A 22,631-nucleotide genomic window follows, 5' to 3' on the forward strand; every position below is an offset into this window, starting at 1 on the left:
TTTGATTCTATCTGGATACCACCACATCATGTCCTGTGGAGTCCCCTTTTATCTGATCACATCATTTTTGATTTGTTGTTGATGATTATGATATTTTGAAACTAGGGCTCCTTTTCTTTTCCTTCAATATTAAAATCACATTATGTGATATATTAAAATAATCTTATCACATATATTAAAATCATCTTATAATTCACCATGACCTTTAATAGGGCCACCATCTCCTGGTGCCCTCAGCAAGAGTCTCTGACCTCTCCTGAAAGTGGAAATCCCATTCTCACCCCTTCTCCTCCTGAGAGAGCTGCTTTGAATATGGTCAGTTTTCCAGAAGCCAGAATCCACTAGCTGTGAAAGATGGGAGAGTTCGGCCTCATCCTGTCTATGGCCACTGATGAGAGGTAACTGACATCAGGACACTCCCTTGGCCATGTTGCCGTGAGGATACTTTAGGCAGTAGAGTGTGAGAGTGAGTGTGGGAGAAGGGGGAGCTGAGCTCAATCTGTGTTAGAATGAGCTTCAGCTGGGACTCAGCATTTGGGAAGGGAGAGGACAAGGACTCTGAGAGCCGATTGTGTTCCCAGCACCCACCATCACACCCAGGCATGCAACTGACACAGATGCTTCTGCCCACAGGGAGTCTGAACCCAAAGTGTGTGATCAGGAACTGTGCATTTTGAGGCTGGTGAAGGAGGGAAAGATGCAGATAAAACTCAACCTCATGTTCTTAGGGTTTTGTGTCTGCAGTTTTGTTTGTGATTCTGCTGTTGCCTCATAGGACCTTAACATGGAGTTATGGGTAACCTTGGTTAAGCATCTGTGGCTGATGAGTTGCTGAGGATGCTTAAATGAATAAGGATGGTTAGGATTAGGGTTGGACTTGGCCAGTGCTATCAATACTCCAAGATGAACAAGTTGGATTATTTTCCCTGTACAAGACTGTCTCTGTATCTGCCAATAGCAACTTTTCAGCCAGTCCATGCTTGGAAGTGCCTCTGTGTGGTAGGATGGACAGTAAGAAATATACATACATTTCCTTGGATAGGCAGAACAGGAAAGGTTGCACATTATGGTTATTTTCCTCTCATTTCTCTCTCAGGAGAAACAGACACCCCTCTCTACCCCCATCTGCCTCGCTGAGCTTTGCTTACTCCTGTCTTTTTTCTCAAAAATCAGCTGCTTTGTCTTATATGCCATCACCATGCCCTTCTTCAGAGTCAGTCCCTTCTCCTTCTTTCTGAAAATCTTTCCTTGACCTTGACCCTGAGGAGAGAAACCAGACAATACAGTATTAAATGCATGTCATTGTAAAGGTCAGATGGCTCTAGAAAGCTCATGAGGAAAAACACCAGCATTCCCTGCTCTCATCCTCCCTACTGCTGCCTTCCGATTTCCAATCACTGCTTTTCTTCCTTGTTTCAACCTGTTCTCATCTTCCCATTTCTCAATTTCATGTTGATATTGCAATGTTTTTCTTTCTTTCCAGATTTAAGTATATCTATTTATTCTCTTTTTGATTATGATGAATTTGTTTTCCTTCTCTTCCCTCATTCCTTATTTCCTTTCTATCTTCCTAAAATATTCATATCTCAAAGTTTAAGTTAATATTCACTGTTTATACTTGGGGAAAACTGCTTTTCTCCACTCCCAACCTTTCCTTTATCAGCTAATGTGATGTCCCTGTGCCTTCTCTGTCTCTTTACTCATTCTCTCCAGAGCAGATGGGGGACACATTTTTTTGAGACCTTGTACATCTAAAGGCATTTTTTATTTTACCTCTCATATATGATATTTTGACTGGGCATAGAATTGAAGGCTGGAATTCTCTGGAATATGACTTTATTTCCCTTTTAGAAATATCTATGGTTTTCTTTTTGGGGTAAATGTTCTATAAATTCACACTTAACGTTTTGTGGTATGAATCTATGTTGACTTATGAAATCATGCCTTCAGTGGACACTTTCATTCTGGAAACACATTCTTTTGGGTCTCAGAACCTTCCTTGTATTTTTTCCTGAAAGATTTTCCCCATTGCATTATATCTTTGTTCTCCCCTTCAGGAACTCCTATTATTCAGGAGTAGTTAAATCTCATTGACTGATCCTCAAGTTTGTTTTGTTTTGTTTTAATTGAGACAGGGTTTCATTCTATCTTCCAGGCTGGAATGCAGTGGCACAATTACGGCTCACGACAGCCTCAACCTCCCAGGCTCAAGCAATTCTCCCACCTCAGCCTCCCAAGTAGCTGGAACTACAGGCATGTGCCACAGCACCTGGCTAATTTTTTGTTTATATTTTGTAGAGACAAGGTCTCACTATGTTGCCCAGGCTGGTCTTGAACTCCTGAGCTCAAGTAATCCACCTGTGTCAGCCTCCCAAAGTGCTGGGATTACAGACATGAGCCAGTGTGCCTGGCCTCCAAATTTTTTTATGAATATTCTCCTGTCCTTTTGCTTACTCTTTCCTGGAAATTTCTTTGATTTTGCTTTTTGACTCTTCTATTTAAGAAAAAGAATAATAAATTTCTACTATCTGTTTTTAATTTATAAGAGCCATAAATACCCTTTTTACAGAGCATTATTCTTTCATGGAAACAAAATATCATCTCTTTAGGGGGATCAAGTATTTCTTACCTCCCTACGTCATCTTTGTTTCCTCCAATTTCCTGATTTCAAAGTGTTTTTGTTTTGTGTTTTAGGCTTTCCTCAAGTGTCTGTGATTTTTTTTCTGTTTTACAAACGAGTGAAGCAGGAAAGCTGTTAAGCGTGCATTGGCAGGGTATGTTGAGTAGAGGTTTCACTTTGGGGCAACCAGGCAGGGATTAAGCTTATCTCTTTGGAGTCCCCAGTTGTTGGGGTTTTTTTCAGTTATTTCTTTTGTACTGGTTAACTTTCCTAGGAAATAGTTCTTTAATCTCCTGCCTAAGCTGTGTGTTGTGGGAGTGGAAAAGGTAGGGAAGCGATGCCTGCAGCTCAGTAGGGAAAAGGGCTCCATGTCCTCACTCCCATTGAGGACATGCACTTATTCCCCTTTTGCAATATGGCTTCTCACCCCAACCCATCATTGTAATTAGTCTCTCTAAATCTAGAGCCCACAGTGAATAAGTTTTTCAGAAGGTTTTCTGCCAGAGTGGATGAGGGTAGGTGCCTGGCTGTGCAGAGGTGGGAATGGATTTGGGCTCTGAATGTTCTTTATAAAGATACCCTAAAATGATTATTACACATTGTATGCCTGTAACAAAATATCTCATGTACCCCATAAATATTTATATCTTCTATATATCCATAAACATTTTTTAAAAATTTAAAAAGATTTCCAATCAATATTTCTTACTTTCAGTCCCACCTATACCCTATCTTCAGAGGTAGCTAGTGCCTCCAATTGAACATTTTGGGGATTCTTGTTTCTAAAATTACTCCCCTGCTGCAGGTGGCAGTCCACTATTCCTGCTTTCCAGGGTCTGTTACCATTTGTCTACTTTTTAGTAGTAATTCACTGGCATTAGGAAAGTTAGTACACATATCAGGTTTTTTTCTTTAGTTTCTAAAGCTTTTAAGTGAGGACCAATTACGCAGACATAGTTCAAAAGCACACTATAACACACACAAACGTTATATGTCTTTCACCCATACTTGATCTGAATATTTGATAAATGAATTTATTCATATTAAAAATATGATACTTGGTTATTGTGAATGACTCATATAAGTCACATGTACTTGAAGATACTTTGATTTCACTCCTTGAAACATTTATCAGGTTTTCTTAGAGCTTAAAGTACTTTGATAACTGGGATTTGGTGTTAGTGGTCCCTCATTTCTTCCAGCCATAAAACTAGACTGTATATAACACAGCAGCCACACATCTAGATTCTGCTGAATTTATCATTTAACCAAAGCAAAACACAATATTAAATAATTAAATATATTTCTGATTTTTGTCAATACTGCATGGCCCCCTGTATTAAAACACTGTAATGGAAGCTATTAGGATATACTCTCAGATCAGAAGTCAGGATACACTGACATGTGAGAAGTGGGAAATAATGACTCCACCCCTTGTAATCCCTGGGAATGAGTCCAGAGCCCCCTGGAAAATGAAGCTTAATTGACAGGACTGGCTGTACCTTTTTGTATTTCAATCCCACTTCAGGACAAATTTATACCTTGCCATAAGTAATCCAAAGAGAAGCCTTCCCAAAAAGATTCATACTACTGTTGCCGCACAGCACAGTATCACTGATCAGTTCAACAGCGTCTGTCACCACGTACAGGTTGCCCCCTCTCCTCCGACAGCCCTTCAGATATTCCGGCTCTGGATGCAACAGTTTCCTGGGGATTTAAGGAAGGAGGAGGAGAGTCAGAGTGGGAAAGAGATGCCTTTTCAGGTTACCCTGGGTGCCCTTCTCCTCAAGAGCTGGGAGGGATGCAATGCTTTTAGACCTTGGTAGGTGGGTCACCAATGGGTGTTCAAGTACCTAGGGCAGCAGAATGTTTTACCTGACATACAGGATGGAGAAGATTCCATTGATGGTGGTTCAGGTGTGAGAGTATATGTATCATATTGTTAAAGGCATCTATATTTTACTAAATTATACCGGTTTTGTTAAGGTATAATTTATAGAATTTCAGCACTAGGGTCTCTAAGAAAAAAAAGGGCTAGAAGCAGAAAGGTCCAGATAACTGAGAACGGTCCTTAGGAGGTCCTGTTGTGAAAGCTGAGTATTCAAACCAAATGTGTCCATTAGCACAATCAGGGGGGCTGGGGAGCAGATAAATAAAGTGGGATGAGGCAAGGAGGACTCTGGATGATTTCATGACCATTACAGATTTATTGTCCTTGGTGGGTAGATTGGTAGGGCTGAAACTGATTATGTAGTTTCCAGGGATATCTGAATGGTTTGAAGGACTGAAGATAGATTTCATCTCTATTTCAGTTCTGAGGCTCAACCTTGATTCTACTCAAGGCAGCCATTCAGCGTCCTATACAAAAGTAATGTGAAATATTGAGGGACTCTTAATTTTCTTTTCAGTGGAAGAGGTTACTGAGCACACAATATTAGGTTTTCCTCATTGCTGTTGTAGTAAAATTCAAGCTTCTTACCATGTCCTCAGATGCTATGTTATCTGACATCTACTTATCTTCCAGGTTTCATGTTGTATCTCCTTTATCCTGGTTGTCTAAGCTTCCAACTCACTGACCTCGCCCCTTATCCTGAAAACACCAAGCTCTATTTTACCCCAAGGGTATTAAACACCTCACCAGGACCCCTTTCTTTCTACTTTGCTTGCTTTTTATTCTGTACATGTCAGTTCAACTGTTAAATCCAAAGAGAGACCTAAACGGACTCCCTTCCTTCCACCCAGTCTCTTTTACCTCATCCTTTTTATTACTATCCGAGCACCCCAAAACATTTATAGGTGAAAACACATTACACATCCCTCATCCCATTTATTAAAACCATCTCACTACCTTTTCTTTTTTATGTAAAGGTTTTAGTTCTGGCTTGTTTCTCTTGGTGCTGGCAAATAATATTTACTTGTGAAATTACAGGCTCTTTAAATACTGAAATATATACCTCTGTGAGAAAAATGCTTCTCTTTCTGTGAGCTACAGAAATTCAGATGCTGTTTTGCACCATGAACAGTCTTTACAAATGTTACCTCTAATTCTCACAAAAAAAAGGCATACAGAAATTGTGGAATGTCAAAGTAACTTTTAGGCTTTCAACATTCTGTGATTTTAGTTACTTGCTTACTTAATAGTTTTTTGCCTTGATAGAAATATTATTTAAATTTACATATCTGTTTCTACCATACATGAAGACTTACTTTTGTTTAGCCCTTAATGGATCATTGGATATCCATCTTTCCCAACGTACAAGAAGGTAAATTAAATCCCAGGACAGAGGTGGCATATGCAAGAAGGCAGAATGAGAGGTCCTTGGCTATATACAGCTACTGCTCGACTTACGACCACGATTGGTGCTGACAGACTGGTCGTAACACGATTTGGTCGTAAGTTGAGTAGGCTATATGCACGCAGAGATGGTAATGCTGCCGGAAGCTGGTCCGCACTGCCGTACACCCAGCTGGGCAACGTTTGCACTGCCAGACGCGGAGCAGTTGTGGCTAGCGCTTGTGGCTGTAAAGTCGAATGGTCGTAAGTTGCATAGGTCGTAAGTCGATCAATACCTGTACTACCTCACAGAAAGTTCAGTTAGTAATTATCCATAGACAAAAATGCTCTTGTAAAAATTCCAGAACCCAAGGGTGAGGCTGAAGCACCCCCTTTAAACACACACACACACACACACACACACACACACACACATACACAGCCTCATTAGAACGGTAAGAGCAATAGTTTCACTTTGCAGTAACACATCTCCCCCAAGTGCCATCACAAAATAGATGGAGTTCCCCTGGGCCCATGACTTCTTCAGTGTGAAAAAGAAAGCCAAAGTGGATATCCAGCTTCAAACAACATTCCAAAGTCCATAGGAGCTATGTCCCATGTCACAGAGAACACTGAGGGAATTGGCAGGACTAGACCACCTGGGGTCATCTAGAAGCAAAGAAGTGGTCAAGGCTTCAGCAGTCACTGCATGGATCTTGGCAGTGACACTGCATTCCTACTAGCAGTGGCACCCAATCAGAGAAACTAGCCAGCAGCTTGCCCACCTGCAAACCAAAGCCAACAAATTTGTCTGGCCAGGAAGTATGGTAGGCAGTGTCTGTTTGGCTTGCATCCTTAGCAAGTGGAACAGCCTGGCTGTGGATGCCAGCCTCAGAGCCCAGCCTAAGTTTCTTGCAAGACAGGAAAGCCAGCCAGCAACCCTGCCTAACAGTGGAGCACAGCCTCTAGCCCCAACTGACCAACGATCCTCCACAACAATTCTGCTCAGCCTCAGGCCCAGCCTAAGACTTTGCCCAAATACGGAGGCCGGCCAGCAACCATACCTAACTGCAGAGCACTGCCTCTGGCCTGGCCTGACCAGGAAGCCCAAACAGTGACCGTTCCCAAGTTCAGAGCCCAGCCCCCAGCCCCACTCAAGCAGGAAGTCCAGCTGGTGACTCTGCCTAACTGTGGAGCACAGTCTCTTACCCTGCCTCATGAAGGATCCTGATCAACAACCCAACACAGGCTTGAAGCTCTGACTACAACCGCATTCAAATGTGGGACACAGGCTACAAACCCAGCCAATGTGGGAGTTCATAGTGACCCTGACTGACCATGGAGCAAAGTGAGTAGTCCTACCTAGATCAGGTTCCCAGCCAGTGACCCAGCACCAACACATGGTGCTGCCTGTGCCCCTACCCAAACATGGAGCCCAGCCTGTGGCCTGCCCAACTACAAAGCACATCCTGAGACCACCACCGATTACAAAACCTAGTCTATGGCTCCATCTGAACGTGACAGTCGGCAAGCAGTGCACCCAGTCAGGGAGCACTTCATGGGTCCCCATCCAACCAAGGGTGATATCAGAGCCCAGCCTGAAGCCCTGTCCAATATATAGTTTAAACAACAGTACCACAAAGCCAGGAGCACAGGCTGCAACAACATCTGACAAGAAGTGATTGTGCAGTCCAGCCAGCAGCCCTACTTGACCACAAAGCCAGTCAAAATCCCCACCCTACAAAGGAGCCCAGCCAGTAGCCCTGCCTGAATGCAGAGTCCAACTCTTCCTGACCACAGAACCCAGCCAATGATCCAACCCAACCATGAAGCACAGACAGCAGTTCCACCTCAGGGTGCAGGCAGTGGCCCCACCGACTAGAGAGCATAAACAGCCACACTTAATCATGAACACTAACAGCCAGTCCATGTAGAACCCAAAGTTAAACTGACTGGTGAAGGTCTGTCTCCACTGATATGAACTGTTAAGGCTGGAAGAGGTGGCTGCTGCCTCAAAAGCACAGAAAGAAATGCAAGGGTACAAAGATTATGAAGTATCAAGAAAACACCACCAAAGGAATCTGATAAAGCTCCAATGACTGACTCTAAAGAAATGGAGATCTATAAATAAACTGAAAAAGAATTCAGAAGTTCAATGAACTACAGGTATTGATCGACTTATGACCTATGCAACTTACGACCATTCGACTTTACGACCACAATCGCTAGCCACGACTGCTCCACATCTGGCAGTGCAAACGTTGCCCAGCTGGGTGTACGACAGTGTGGACCAGCTTCCGGCAGCACTACCATCTCCACATGCACATAGCCTACTCAACTTATGACCAAATTGTGTTACGACCAGTCTGTCGGCACCAATCGTGGTCGTAAGTCGAGCACTAGCTGTACAAGAAAAAATAGATAGACAACTAAACAAAATTAAGAAAACAACACACAAAATTAGTTCCACAAAGAAATAAAAACCATTTTTTAAAAATCCTAAAGAATATAGTAACTAAACTGAAAAAATTTAGGAAAGTTTCAACAGCAGATTCAATCAAGGAAATGAAAGAATTAGTGGACTCAGCAAAAATTTGAAATTATCCAGTCAGAGGAATAAAAAGAAATCAGAATGTAGAGTGAAAAAAACTTACGGCACTTATGGGACACCATCAAGTGAAACAAAATATAATATTCTTCAGAAATATAAGAGAGTGAAGAAGAGATATAAAGCTTATTTGTAGAAATAATGACACCCAGATGCAGTGGCTCACACTTATACTCCCAGCACTTTGGGAGACCAAAGTTGGAGGATCACTTGTGTCCAGGAGTTCAAAATCAGCCTGAGCATAATATTGAGACCACATCTCTCCCAAAAAATAAATATTTAAGCAGGTTGATGACACACACCTGTAGTTCTAGCTAATCAGGAGACTGAGGTGGCAGGATTACTTCAGCCCAGGAGGTAGATGTTGCAGTGAGCCAAGCTCATGCCAGTGCACTCCAGCCTGGGTAACAGTGCAAGATCATTTGGAAAGGAAAGGGAAAAGGAAAAGGAAAGGGGCCTCCCAAATTTTGAGACAGAAGTGGGCATCAAGATTTATCACACTAAAAATTTCCCAATAGGTTGAACCCAAAATGGTCTACACCAAGACACATTATGATTAAATTTTCAAAAGATAAAGAGAAAATATTGAGAGTAACAAGAGAAAAAGCTACTCATAACATGCAGAGGAGTATCTATGAGACAATCAGCAAATTTCTTAGAAGAAACCTGACTAGGAAAGGATGATATATTCAAGATACTTAAAGAAAAACTTCTGTTTTGGTCTGTTTTCTGTTGCTATAAGAGAATACGTCAAACTGGCTAAATTATAAATAACTGAAGTTTATTTGGATCATGATTCTGGAGGCTGGAAAGTTCTCAGAGCATGGCACCAGCATTGGTGAATGTCATCTCATGGAAGATGGTGAAAAGCAGAAGGAAACATACAAGACAAAGAGAATACAAGGGCTGAACTTCACCCTTTTGTCAAAAGCCAAATCCCGCCAAAACTACCCAACTCCCAGGATAATGGTATTAAACCATTCGTGAGGGCAGAGCACTTATGGCCCAATTACCTCTTAAAAGCCCCACCTCTTAATACTGGTACAATGACAATTAAATTTTATTATGAGTTTTGGAGGTGAAATTCAAACCACAGAAACTGTCAAACAAGAATACAAAATTCAGCTGTCCTTCAGAGATGAGAAATAGATTTTCCCAAACAAACAAAAGCTGAGGAAGTTCACCACTAAATCTGCCTTACAAGAAATGCAAAAAGGAGTTCTTGAAGTTGAAATGAAAATATGTTAATGAACAACATAAAACACATTAATGTGTAAAATTCACCACTAAGGAAAATATATAATCAGAATAAGAATTCTGTAATATTCTAAATATGGCACATAAACAATTTTCACCTCTGGTATAAAAATGTTTTAAATATATTAAAAATTACAATAATTTGTTATTAGATATACAATATGAAAAACATATAAATCATAATATCAATAACCTAAATATCAATGAGGGGAAGAAGTAAAGGTATAATGCTTTTTATGCAATCAAAATTAAGCTAAAGGCTAGGCACAGTGGCTCATGCCTGTAATCCCAGGAATTTGGGAGTTTGAGGGAGTCAGATTACTTGAGTCCAGGAGCTCAAGACCAGCCTAGCTAATATGGCAAAACCCTGTCTCTACTAAAAATACAAAAAAATTAGCCAGGTTTGGTGGCACACACATGTAGTCCCAGGTACTTGGGAGGCTGAGGCATGAAAACTCCTTAAACCTTGGAGGCAGAAGTTGCAGTTAGCTGAGATTGTGCCATTGCACACCAGTCTGGGTGACAGAGTGAGACTGTCTCAAAAATGTCCCAAATCGGTTGAACCCCCCAAGAAGAATTAACCCCCCAAAATGAAGTTTTATTAGCATAAAATAGGATATTGTCAGTATAAAACATTTTAGGTAAGCCTCATTGTAACTACAAAGGAAAAACGTATACTAGGTGTGCAAAAAATTAAGAGAAAGGAATCAAGCATACTACCACAAAATGTAATCACATCACAAAGGAAGATGGCAAGTGAGAAAGTAGGAAAGAAAAAAACCTGTAGAAGTCATAAAACAATTAAAATGACAATAGTAAGTACTTACCTATCAATAATTATATTAAATGTAAATAGATTAAATTTTCCAAACTAAAGACATAGAGTGGATAAATATATAAGAAAGCAAGACAAAATGACTTGCTGCCTAAAAGAGATTCATGTTAGCTTTAAGGACACACAGGCTGAAAGGGAAGAGATGGAAAAAAAAAAAATTCTAATGCAAAAGATCGCACACTTTATATAAAATGTGTGTGTATGTGTCATACATATATATATATATATAGTGTGTGTGTATGTATGTATCTGTGTGTGTCATCTTCTATATATATATATTTATATATATATATAATATACATATATATATATATATAGAGAGAGAGAGAGAGAGAGAGTGTGTGTGTGTGTGTCTGTATGTATGTATGCATGGCCACCCTCATTCATATATATTTATATATATGTGTGTTTATGTGAGTATATATAGTCACATATACATATATATATTAAAAAACACTATCTATATATATATATATATAAAAGATCATTTGACTTAAATGAACTTAAGTCAAAAACCATAACAAGTAGAAGAATGCCATTATATAATGATATTATAAATATGCAGCAAACATCAGAGCACATAAATATGTAAATAAAATTAACATAACTGAAAGGAGAAATAAATAGCAATACAAAATTAGTAGGAAACTTTAATACCTACTCTTACTAATGGACAGGTCACCCAGAAAAAACAAAATCAATGCAGAAATACAAAACTTGAAAAACACTGTAGACAAAATGAACCAAACAGACACATACAGAACATTCCACCTAACAGCAGTAGAATACAAATTCTTCTCCAGAGCACATGAAATATTCTCCAAGATAGATCATATGTTAGGTCACAAAACAAGTCTTAACAAACTTAAGAATATGGAAATTATTTATCTTTTCCAATAACAATGGTACGAAACTAGAAATAATAACAAAGAATATCAGAGAATTCATAAATATGTAGAAATTAAACTGAACAACCTGTGGGTCAAAGAAGAAATCAAAAAGGAATTCAAAAAATATCTGAGACAGACAAAAATGAAACATGACATACCAAAACTTATAGGATACAGCAAAAGCAGTTCTAAGAGGAAAGTTTATAGTTATAAACACCTACATTAAGAAAATAGAATTCAGATCAAATCAACAACCTAACTTTACACCTTAAATAACTAGAAAAGGACAAATTAAGCCCAGAATTAACAAAAGGAAGGAATCATAAATATTAGGACAGAATAAATTAAATGGAAAATAGAAAAACAATAGAAAAGGTCAATAAAACTAAGAGGTTTTTTTAAAAAAAAATTGAAAATTGACAAACCCTTAGCTAGACAAACCAAGAAAGAAGAACTTCAATAAATAAAAATTATAGTTAAAAGGAGACATTACAAATGATGCCACAAAAATAAAAAGGATCATGAGAACCTGTTATCAACAATTATATACCAGTGAACTGGGATATCTAAGAGAAATGGATAAATTCCTAGAAACATATGACCTATTGAGATTGAATCATGAAGAAATAGAAAATATGAACATATCATTAACAAGTAAGGTAATTGAATCAGTAATCAAAAAAACTCCCAAAGTACATGCCCATGACCAAATGCCTTCAGTGGCAAACTCTACTAAACATTTAAAGAAGATTAATATCAATCCTGCTCAAACACTTCCAAAAAATTGAAGAGGAAAGAATAATTCAAACTCACGGTGCAATACCAGCACTACTCTAATACCAAAGCCAGAAAAGGACATTACAAGAAAAGAAAATTACAGGCCAATATGTCTGATGAACATAGATGCAAAAGTCTTTAACAAAATTTTAGCAAACCAAATTTAACAACACATTAAAATGATCATACACCATGATCAAGTGTAATTTATCCCTGGAATGAAAGGATAGTTCAACATATGCAAATCAATAAATATAATACACCACATTAACATACTCAATGACAAATCCATATGATCATCTCGGTAGATGCAGAAAAAAACACTTGATGAAATTCAACATCCTTTCATGATAAAAACGCAACAAATTAGATATAGAAGAAATGTACCTTAACATAATGAAGGCTATACATAGTCATAATAAAGCCCACAGCTAACATTATGCTCAATGTTGAAAAGCTGAAAACTTTTCCATTTAAATAAGGAACAAAACAAGAATGTCCACCTTCACCACTTCTATTCAGTATGGCACTGGAAGTCCTAGCCAGTGAAATTAGGGAAAAATAAATAAATAAAAAGCACCTAAATAGGAAAGAAAGAACTAAAATTGCCTCTGTTTACATATGACATCTTATACATAGAAAATCCTAAAAACTCCATTTTTAAAATGTTATAACTAATAAATAATTGCAGTCAAGTTGTTGGATACAAAAATCAACATTTAAAAATCAGTTGTATTTCTACACATTAACAACAAACTATCTTCAAAAATCCATTTATAGGCCAGGCACAGTGGCTCATACCTGTAATCCCAGCACTTTGGGAGGACAAGGCAGGTGGATCACCTGAACTCAGGAGTTTGATGCTAGCTTGGCCAACATGGCAAAACCCCATCTCTACTAAAAATACAAAACATTAGCCAGGCATTGTGCTTGAACCCCAGAGGCAGAGGTCGCAGTGAGCCAAGATCACATCACTGCACTCCAGCCTGGGTGACACAGCCATACTCTGTATCAAAAAAAAAAAAAAATCCATTTATGATAACATCAAAAATAATAAAATACTTGTGAATACATTTCACCAAGAAGCTGAAAGATCTTTATACTAAAAACTACAAAATTGATCAAATAAAGAAGACAAAAATAAACAGAAAAATATTTGTGCTCATGGAAAAGAAGAATTAATATTATTAAAATATCATACTACTCAAAGCAATTTATAGATTAAATGCAATTCCTATCTAAATACCAATGACATGCTTCACAGAAATAGAAAAAACAATCCCAAAAATCTTATGGAAAGACCCAGAATAGCTAAAGCAATCTCAAGAAATAACAAAGCTAGGAAGGAGAGATCCAAGATGGCCAAATAGGAACAGCTCTGGAGTGCACTTCCCAGTGAGAAGAATGCAGAGAGTGAGTGATCACTGCATTTCCAAATGAGTTTTTACTCCCCACAGACCAGGAGATTCCCGGGCTGAAAAGCACCACAAGTTTCCAGCACAGCTGTTTCAGCCGGCACTGTGGGTCTCCACACAAAAACTCTCACAAATCCAGATGGCCATTTCAACAGGTGCCTGGAATGCCTGGGATACAGAGCTGCCATTCAACTGAAAAAAAGTGGGGCTGAAACAGGCAGCCAGGTGATATGGCTCAGCAGGACCACCCCCAACAAAGACCAGCAATCTGAAATGCTCTGGATAGAGAGTTTCACAGCAAGCACAGCTGGACCCAGGACAGTCCAGCTCGGTTTGGGGAAGGGTGTCAGCCATTACTGAGGCAGTCCACCACTACCGAGAGAGTTCACCATTACTAAGGCAGACCACCATTACCGAGGCACTTCTAACAGGAAGTTCACACAGCAGCTGGACAGAGCCCACAGCAGCTCAGTAACATCTATGCTGGCAGACTATGACTAGACTGCCACCATGCTGGGCAGGGCATCTCTGAAAAAAGGCAGCAGCACATCAAGAGCTTATAAATAAAGCTGACCTTCCTAGGACAGAGTACCTGGGAAAAGAGGCGGTGATGAGTTCTGCTGAAGCAGACTTAAACGTACCTGCCCAGAAGCTCTGAACAGAACAATGGAGCTCCCAGCTCAGCACCCGAGCTCCTATAAGGGACAGACTGTCTCCTCAAGCAGCTCCCTGACCCCTGTATATCCAAAGAGACACCTCGTAAAGGAGAGCTCAGGCTGACATCTGGTGGGTACCCTTCTGGGACAAAGATAACAGAAGAGGAAACTGGCAGCAACTTTTACTGTTCTTCAGCACCTGTGGGTGATCCCCAAACAAGCAGGGTCTGGAGTGAACCTCCAGCAGGCCTACAGCACAGGGGTCTCATAGTTAGAAGGAAAACTAAAAAAGGGAAAGAAATAACTTCAACATCAACAAAAATGACTTCCACTCAGAGATCCCATCCGAAAGTCACCAACTACAAAGACAGCAGGTAGATAAATCCACAAATATGGGAAGAAACCAGCACAAAAAGGATGAAAACACCAAAAACTAAAACGCCTCTCCTCCTCCAAGGGATCACAACTCCACAACAAGAAGGGAACAAAGCTGGATAGAGAATGAGCCTGATGAATTGACAGAAACAGGATGCAGAAGGTGGGTAATAACAAATTGAGCTAAAAGAACATGTTATAACCCAATGCAAAGAAACTAAGAACCTTGAAAAAGGTTAGATGAAATGCTAATGAGAATAAACAGCTTAGAGAAGAATATAAATGACCTGATGGAGCTGAAAAACACAACAAGAGAACTTCGGGAAGCATATACAAGTTTCAACAGCCGAATGAACCAAGCAGAAGAAAGGATATCAGAGATTGAAGATCAACTCAATGAAATAAAACGAGAAGGCAAGATCAGAGAAAAAAGAGTGAAAAGAAATCTGCAAAGCCTCCAAGAAATATGGGATCATGTGACAGACCTAATCTATGTTTAATAGATGTACCTGAATGTGATGGAGGGAATGAATCCAAGCTGGAAAATACTCTTCAGGATATTATCCAGGAAAACTTCCCCAACCTAGCAAGGCAGGCCAACATTCAAGTCCAAGAAATACAGATAACACCACAAAGACATTCCTCAAGAAGAGCAACCCCATGGCACATAATCGTCAGATTCACCAGGGTTGAAATGAAGGAAAAAATGCTAAAGGCAGCCAGAAAGAAAGGTCGAGTCACCCACAAAGGGAAGCCCATCAGATTCACAGCAGATCTCTCAGCAAAAACCCTACAAGCCAGAAGAGAGTGGGGGCCAATATTCAACATCTTTAAAGAAAAGAATTTTCAACCTAGAACTTCACATCCAGCCAAACTAAGCTTCATAAGTGAAGGAGAAATAAAATCCTTTATGAACAAGCAATTGCTGAGAGATTTTATCACCACCAGGCCTGCCTTATAAGAGCTCCTGAAGGAAGCACTAAAAAGGAAAGAATAACCAGTACCAGCCACTCCAAAAATGTACCAAATAGTAAAGACGATTGACACAATGAAGAAAATGCATCAACTAACGGGCAAGACATCCAGCTAACATCAAAATGGCAGGATCAAATTCACACGTAACAATATTAACCTTAAATGTAAATGGGCTAAATGCCCCAATCAAAAGACACAGACTGGCAAGTTGTATAAAAATTCAAAACCTATCAGTGTGCTGTATTCAGGAAACCCATCTCATGTGCAAGTACACATATATGCTCAAAATAAAGGGATGAAGATTTACCAAGAAAATGGAGAGCAAAAGAAACCAGGAGTTGCAATCCTAGTCTCTGATAAAATGGACTTTAAACCAACAACAATCAGAAGAGACAAAGAAGGACATTACATAAGAGTAAGAGGATCAATCCAACAAGAAGAACTAAGGATCCTAAATATATATGCACCCAATACAGGGGCACCCAGATAGAGTAAGCAAGTATTTAATGACCTACAAAGAGACTTAAACTCCCACACAATAATAGTGGGAGACTTTAACACTCCACTGTCAATATTAGACAGATCAACGAGACAGAGAATTAACAAGAATATGCAGAACTTAAACTCACATCTGGACCAAGCAAACCTAATAGACATCTACAGAACTCTCCACCCCAAATCCACAGAATATACATTCTTCTCAGCACCACATCACACCTACACTAAAACTGACCACATAATTGGAAGTACTCCAATCACTCCTCAGCAAATGCAAACAAATGGAAATCATAACAAACAGTCTCTTGGACCACAGTGCAATCAAATTAGAACTCAGGATTAAGAAACTAACTCAGAACCGCACAACTTCATGGAAACTGAACAACTGGCTCTTGAATGTTGACTGGATAAACAATGAGATGAAGGCAAAAATAAAGATGCTCTTCGAAACCAACAAGAACAAAGACACAACATACCAGAATCTCTGGGACACATTTAAAGCAGTGTCTAGAGGAAAATTTATAGCAATAAATGCTCACATGAGAAGCAAGGAAAGATCTAAAATTGACACCCTATCATCAAAATTGAAAGAGCTAGAGAAGCAAGATCAAAAAAAGTCATACCTAGCAGAAGACAAGAAATAACCAAGATCAGAACAGAACGGAAGGATACAGAGACACAAAAACCCTTCAAAATATTAATAAATCCAGGAGCTGGTTTTTTGAAAAGATTAACAAAATAGACAGGCCGCTAGCCATATTAATAAAAGAGAGAAGAATCAAATAGATTCAATAAAAAACGATAAAGGGGATATCACCACCGATTCCATAGAAATACAAACTACCATCAAAGATTACTAAAAACAACTCTATGCACATAAACCAGTAAACCTGGAAGAAATGGATAACTTCCTGGACACTTGCATCTTCCCAAGCCTAAACCAGGAAGAAGTTGAAACCCTGAATAGATCAATAACAAGGGCTGAAGTTGGGGCAGTAATTAATAGCCTACCAACCAAAAAAAGCCCAGGTCCAGATGGGTTCACAGCCAAATTCTACCAGACATACAAAGAGGAGCTGGTACCATTCCTTCTGAAACTATTCCAAACAATCCAAAAAGAGGGAATTCTTCCCAAATCATTTTATGAGACCAACATCATCCTGATACCAAAACCTGGCAGAGACTCAACAAAAAAAGAAAACTTCAGGCCAATATCCATGACGAACATAGGTGCAAAAATCTTCAATAAAATACTAGCAAACCGATTGCAATAGCACATCAAAAAGCTTATCCATCATGATCAAGTAGGCTTCATCCTGAGGATGCAAGGCTGGTTCAACATACACAAGTTTATAAACATAATCTACCACATAAACAAAACCAAAGACAAAAACCACATGATCATCTCAATAGATGCAGAGAAGGCCTTTGACAAAATTCAGCAGCCCTTTAATGCTAAAAACTCTCAATAAACTAGGTATAGATGGAACATATCTCAAAATAATAAAAGCTATTTATGACAAACCAACAGCTGATATCATACTGAATGGGCAAAAACTGGAAGTGTTCCCTTTGAAATCTGGCACTAGACAAGGGTCCCCTCTCTCACCACTCCTATAAGTTCTAGCCAGAGCAATCAGGCAAGAAAAAGAAATAAAGTGTATTCAATAAGGAAAGGATGAAGTCAAAATGTCTCTATTTGCGGACAACATGATTGTATATTTAGAATACCCCATTGTCTCAACCCACAATCTCCTGAAACTGACAACCAAGTTCAGCAAAGTCTCAGGATACAAAATCAATGTGCAGAAATCATAAGCATTCCTATTCACCAATAACAGACTAAAAGAGAAGGAAATGAAGAGCAAATTCCCATTCACAATTGCTACAAAGAGAATAAAATGCCTAGGAATACAATTAACAAAGGATGTAAAGGACCTCTTCAAGGAGAACTACAAGCCACTGCTCAAGGAAATAAGAGAGGACACAAACAGATGGAAAATTAGGAAGAATCAATATTGCAAAAATGGCCATATTGCACAAAGTAATTTACAGATTTAATAGTATCTTCATCAAGCTACCTATGACCCTCTTGACAGAACTGGAAAAAAACACCTTAAACTTCATATGGAACCAAAAGAGAGCCCACATAGCCAAGACAATCCTCAGCAAAAAGAACAAAGTTGGAGGCATCACGCTACCTGACTTCAAACTATACTACAAGGCTACAGTAATGACAAACCTTACAAAAACAAGCAAAGGGGAAAGGATTCTCTGTTTAATAAATGGTGATGGGATAACTGGCTAGCCATGTGCAGAAAACAGAAACCAGACCCCTTCCTGACACCTTACACTAAAATTAACTCCAGATGGATTAAAGACTTAAACATAAGACCTAACACCATAAAAAACCCTAGAAGAAAACCTAGCCAAAACCATTCAGGACATAGGTATAGGCAAGGACTTCATGACCAAAACACCAAAAGCATTGGCAACAAAAGCCAAAATAGACAAATGGGAACTAATTAAACTCCAGAGCTTCTGTATAGCAAAAGAAACAATCATTAGAGTGAACCAGCAACCAACAGAATGGGAAAAAATTATTGCAATCCACCCATCTGACAAAGGGCTAATATCCAGAATATACAAAGAACTAACACAGATTTACAAGAAAAAAACAAACAAACGCATTCAAAATTGAACAAAGAGTATGAAGAGCCACTTTTCAAAAGAAAACATATATGAAACCAACAAATATACGAAGAAATTCTCATCATCACTGGTCATTAGAAAAATGCAAATCAAACCACACTGAGATACCATCTCACGCCAGTTAGAAGGGCAATCATTAAAAAATCTGGAGACAACAGATGCTGGAGAGGATGTGGAGAAATAGGAGTGCTTTTACACTGTTGATAGGACTGTAAATTAGTTCAATCGTTGTGGAAGACAGTGTGGTGATTCCTCATGGACCTAGAAATAGAAATTCCATTTGAGCCAGCAATCCCATTACTGGGTATATACACAAAGGACTATAAATCATTCTATTATAAACACACATGCACACGTATGTTCATTGTGGCCCTGTTTACAATAGCAAAGACTTGGAACCACCCAAATGCCTATCGATAATAGACTGGACAAGGAAAATGTGGCACATATGCACCATGGAATACTATGCAGCCATAAAAAAGGATGAGTTTGTGTCCTTTGTAGGGACATGGATGAATCTGGAAACCATCATTCTCAGCAAACTGACACAAGAACAGAAAATCAAACACTGCATGTTCTCACTCATAGGCAGGTGTTGAACAATAAGAACACATGGACACAGGGAGGGAAGCATCACAAACTCGGGTCTGTTGGGAAGGACTAGGAGAGGGACAGTGGGGGATAGGGAGGTTGGGGAGGGATAACATGGGGAGAAATGCCAGATATAGGTGACATGCGGATGGAGGCACTAAACCACATTGCCATGTATGTACTTATGCAACATTTCTGCGTGATCTGCACACGTACCCCAGAATCTAAAGTACAATAAAAAATATATTTAAAAAAAGGAACGAAGCCAGACATCCCATACTTCCTGATTTCAAATATATTACAAAGCTATAGAAGTTAAAATTTATGGCACTTGCATAAAAACAGACATATAAACCAGTGGAGTAGGTAGCCAAGAAATAATCTCATATGTGTATGATCAACCAATATTTGACAAGAATGCCAAGAATAGACTGTAGGATAAAGGATAGAGTCTTCAAAAAATGGTGTTGAGGAAATTATCCAGTTTTCTCAACAAAAGACTGAAGACTTTTCACATGCAAAAGATTTTTCAAATGCAAAAGACTAAAACTGGGTCCTTACCTTATATCACACTCAAAGATCAACTCAAAGTAGATTAGAAACGTAAATATAAGACATGGAAACTTAAAACATTTTTAGAAAAAGAGGAAAAAATGTCCTCAAGATTGGGTATGGCAACAATTTTTTGGATATGACACCAAAAACACCAGCATCAGAAGAAAAAGTAAGTGGTACTCTAGCAAACTAAAAAGTTTCTGCACAGCAAAGAAAACAATCAACAGAGTAAAAATGCAACCTACAGAGTGGTCAAAAATATTTGCAAACCATATACCTTAGGGTTAATATCTAAAATGTATAGGGAACTCATATAGCTAAACTGCAAAAACAAAAATCTTGATTTAAAAAATGGGTGGCTGGGCAGGGTGACTCATGCCTGTAATTCTAGCACTTTAGGAAGCCAAGGCAGAAGGATTGTCTGAGTTCGGGAATTTGAGACCAGCCTGGGCAACATGATGAAACCCTGTCTCTTCTAAAAATAAAAATAAAAAATTAGCCAGGTGTGGCAGGGTGCACCTGTTAGTCCCAGCTACTAGGGAGGCTGAGGCAGGAGAACTGCTTGAACCCAGGAGGTGAAGGTTGCAGTGAGCCAAAATCACACCACTGCCCTCCAGCCTGGGCAGCAGAGTGAAACTCATCTCAAAAAAAAAAAAAAAAAAAAAAAAAAAAAGGGAAAAAAACAAAAAGATATTTACTCCAAAAAAGACACATATACAGCTAACAGGCACATTAAAGGGTGCTCGACATTGCTTATCAGGGACATACAAATAAAAACCACAATGAGACATCACTTTGCATCTGTTAGGATAGCTTTTACAAAAAGATTAGTGTTGGCAAAGATGTGAATTAAAGGAAATCTTTGTGTGCTATTGATGGGAATGTAATTGATATAGCCATATGGAAAACAGTATGTTGGTTCTTCAAAAAACTAAAAATAGAACTACCATATGATCCAGCAATCCTATTTCTGGGTACACAGCCAATGAAAACTAAATCAGTAGCTCGGAGACAGATCTGCACTTCCATGTTCATTGCAACATTATTCACAACAGCCAAGACACCAAAACAACCTGAGTGCCTGTCAACAGATGAATGGAAAAAGAAATTGTGGTATGTGTAGGCAATGAAATATTATCCGCTATAGAAAAGAAAGAAACCCTGCTATTTGCAACAACATGGATAAACCTGAATGGCATTATGCTAAACAAAAGTCAGACAGAGAAAGACAAATACTGTATAATCTTAATCTCATGTATATGTGGAATCTGAAAAAGTCAAACTTATAGAAACAAAATATAATGGTGGTTAACAGGGACTAGGAAGTCGGGAAAATGGAGGGACATTGGTCAAAGGGTACACAGACTATAACTAACAATATCATATTGTATCTTTGAAATTTGCTAATGGAGTAGATATTAAATGTTCTTACCACAAAAAAATGATAATTAGGTGGAATAATAGACATGTTAACTGACTTTATTGTGGTCTTTTCAGAATATATACATACGTCAAATCATCACATTGTACACCTTTAATTCATACAATTTTATTTGTCAACTATACCTCAATAGAGCTGAAAACAATAAAAATAAATCCAAAGACAGTAATGTACATGTTAAATAGTTTTAGAGTCTTCATCTCAAATTAACTTTGTTAATTTATTTTTTATTGTTTATTTTCTCTCTTAAATATGACAGGTATTTATATTTGTCTTGTTTTCATTCTATCCCCAGAATATAACAACACAGTAGTGGGTAGTTACTGGTCTGGTGAGTATTTGTTAGGTAACTAATAACTATTACTTGAGTAACAGAAGGTATGAATACTCAAGAAGAGTAGCAGAATCTGGGATGTTGTCATCTTGATTTTGATCCCTGCAACAAGGCCTGCTAGATGCATTTTTATGTACAAGGAAAGCACCCTCTGGGATACTATTGATCCATCCCCTTCCTCTCCCATGGCCTCACCTTTTTTGGAAGACTTCCAGGTTTGGAGCTGAGATGGTCACAATCTGATACCCAAGGGAGCCTCCCTGGTCTGCAGAGGCCTCCCCTGACACACTCAATTCTCCACCAACATTCACACCTATGCCAGCCTCATACTTTTGGATCATAGTGTCATAGAAATATAATGGTCCATTCACATCAGTATCTGGGGAAAGAAAAAATGGCCATAGGTTTAGCCAAGAATCGATTCAGGAATTCATAGGTTTAGCCAAGAACAGCTGGTATGTAAAATGAAATAACAAAGACCTATTTTGCCCCAACCCTCCCACTCATATAAAACTCTGTTGAAAACTAATCAATTAATGTGAATGTAAATTGCTACAGAGGGAAAATGTTTAAATCTACTGGGCACTGTGTGACAGAGATAAAATATTCACCCTGAGAAATAGTGGTGTCAAACGTACAATGTGGAATACCCATAGGATTATCCTTCCAGGCACGCTGTCTCCCCTGCAGCAGGCACAGCACCCAGCCTCAGAGGGCAGCACACGGGGGCAGAAAATGTTTAAGGTGTGGAGCCAGACAGACTTGGGTTTCGATCTCAGTTCTACCAGTTCCCAGGTACCTAACTTTGTTTTTTGTTT

At 38.9% G+C, this 22,631-nt stretch overlaps 1 protein-coding gene across 1 annotated transcript in view; it reads right to left on the reverse strand.

Annotated features, from left to right (window-relative positions):
- GSDMC (gasdermin C) overlaps positions 1–22,631 on the reverse strand; it is a 37,534-nt gene that overhangs the window by 9,334 nt on the left and 5,569 nt on the right. The window contains exons 3-5 of the mRNA XM_032253405.1: positions 22,009–22,192; positions 4,162–4,327; positions 1,149–1,260 (exon numbers count right to left, since the gene is read on the reverse strand). Of these exons, the coding sequence (XP_032109296.1) occupies positions 1,149–1,260; positions 4,162–4,327; positions 22,009–22,192 (462 nt within the window). The remainder of the gene's footprint in view (positions 1–1,148; positions 1,261–4,161; positions 4,328–22,008; positions 22,193–22,631) is intronic.

The sequence above is a fragment of the Sapajus apella genome, unplaced genomic scaffold (assembly GCF_009761245.1).
Source record: "Sapajus apella isolate SASKATOON/1434 unplaced genomic scaffold, GSC_monkey_1.0 scaffold3, whole genome shotgun sequence".
NCBI lineage: Eukaryota > Metazoa > Chordata > Mammalia > Primates > Cebidae > Sapajus > Sapajus apella.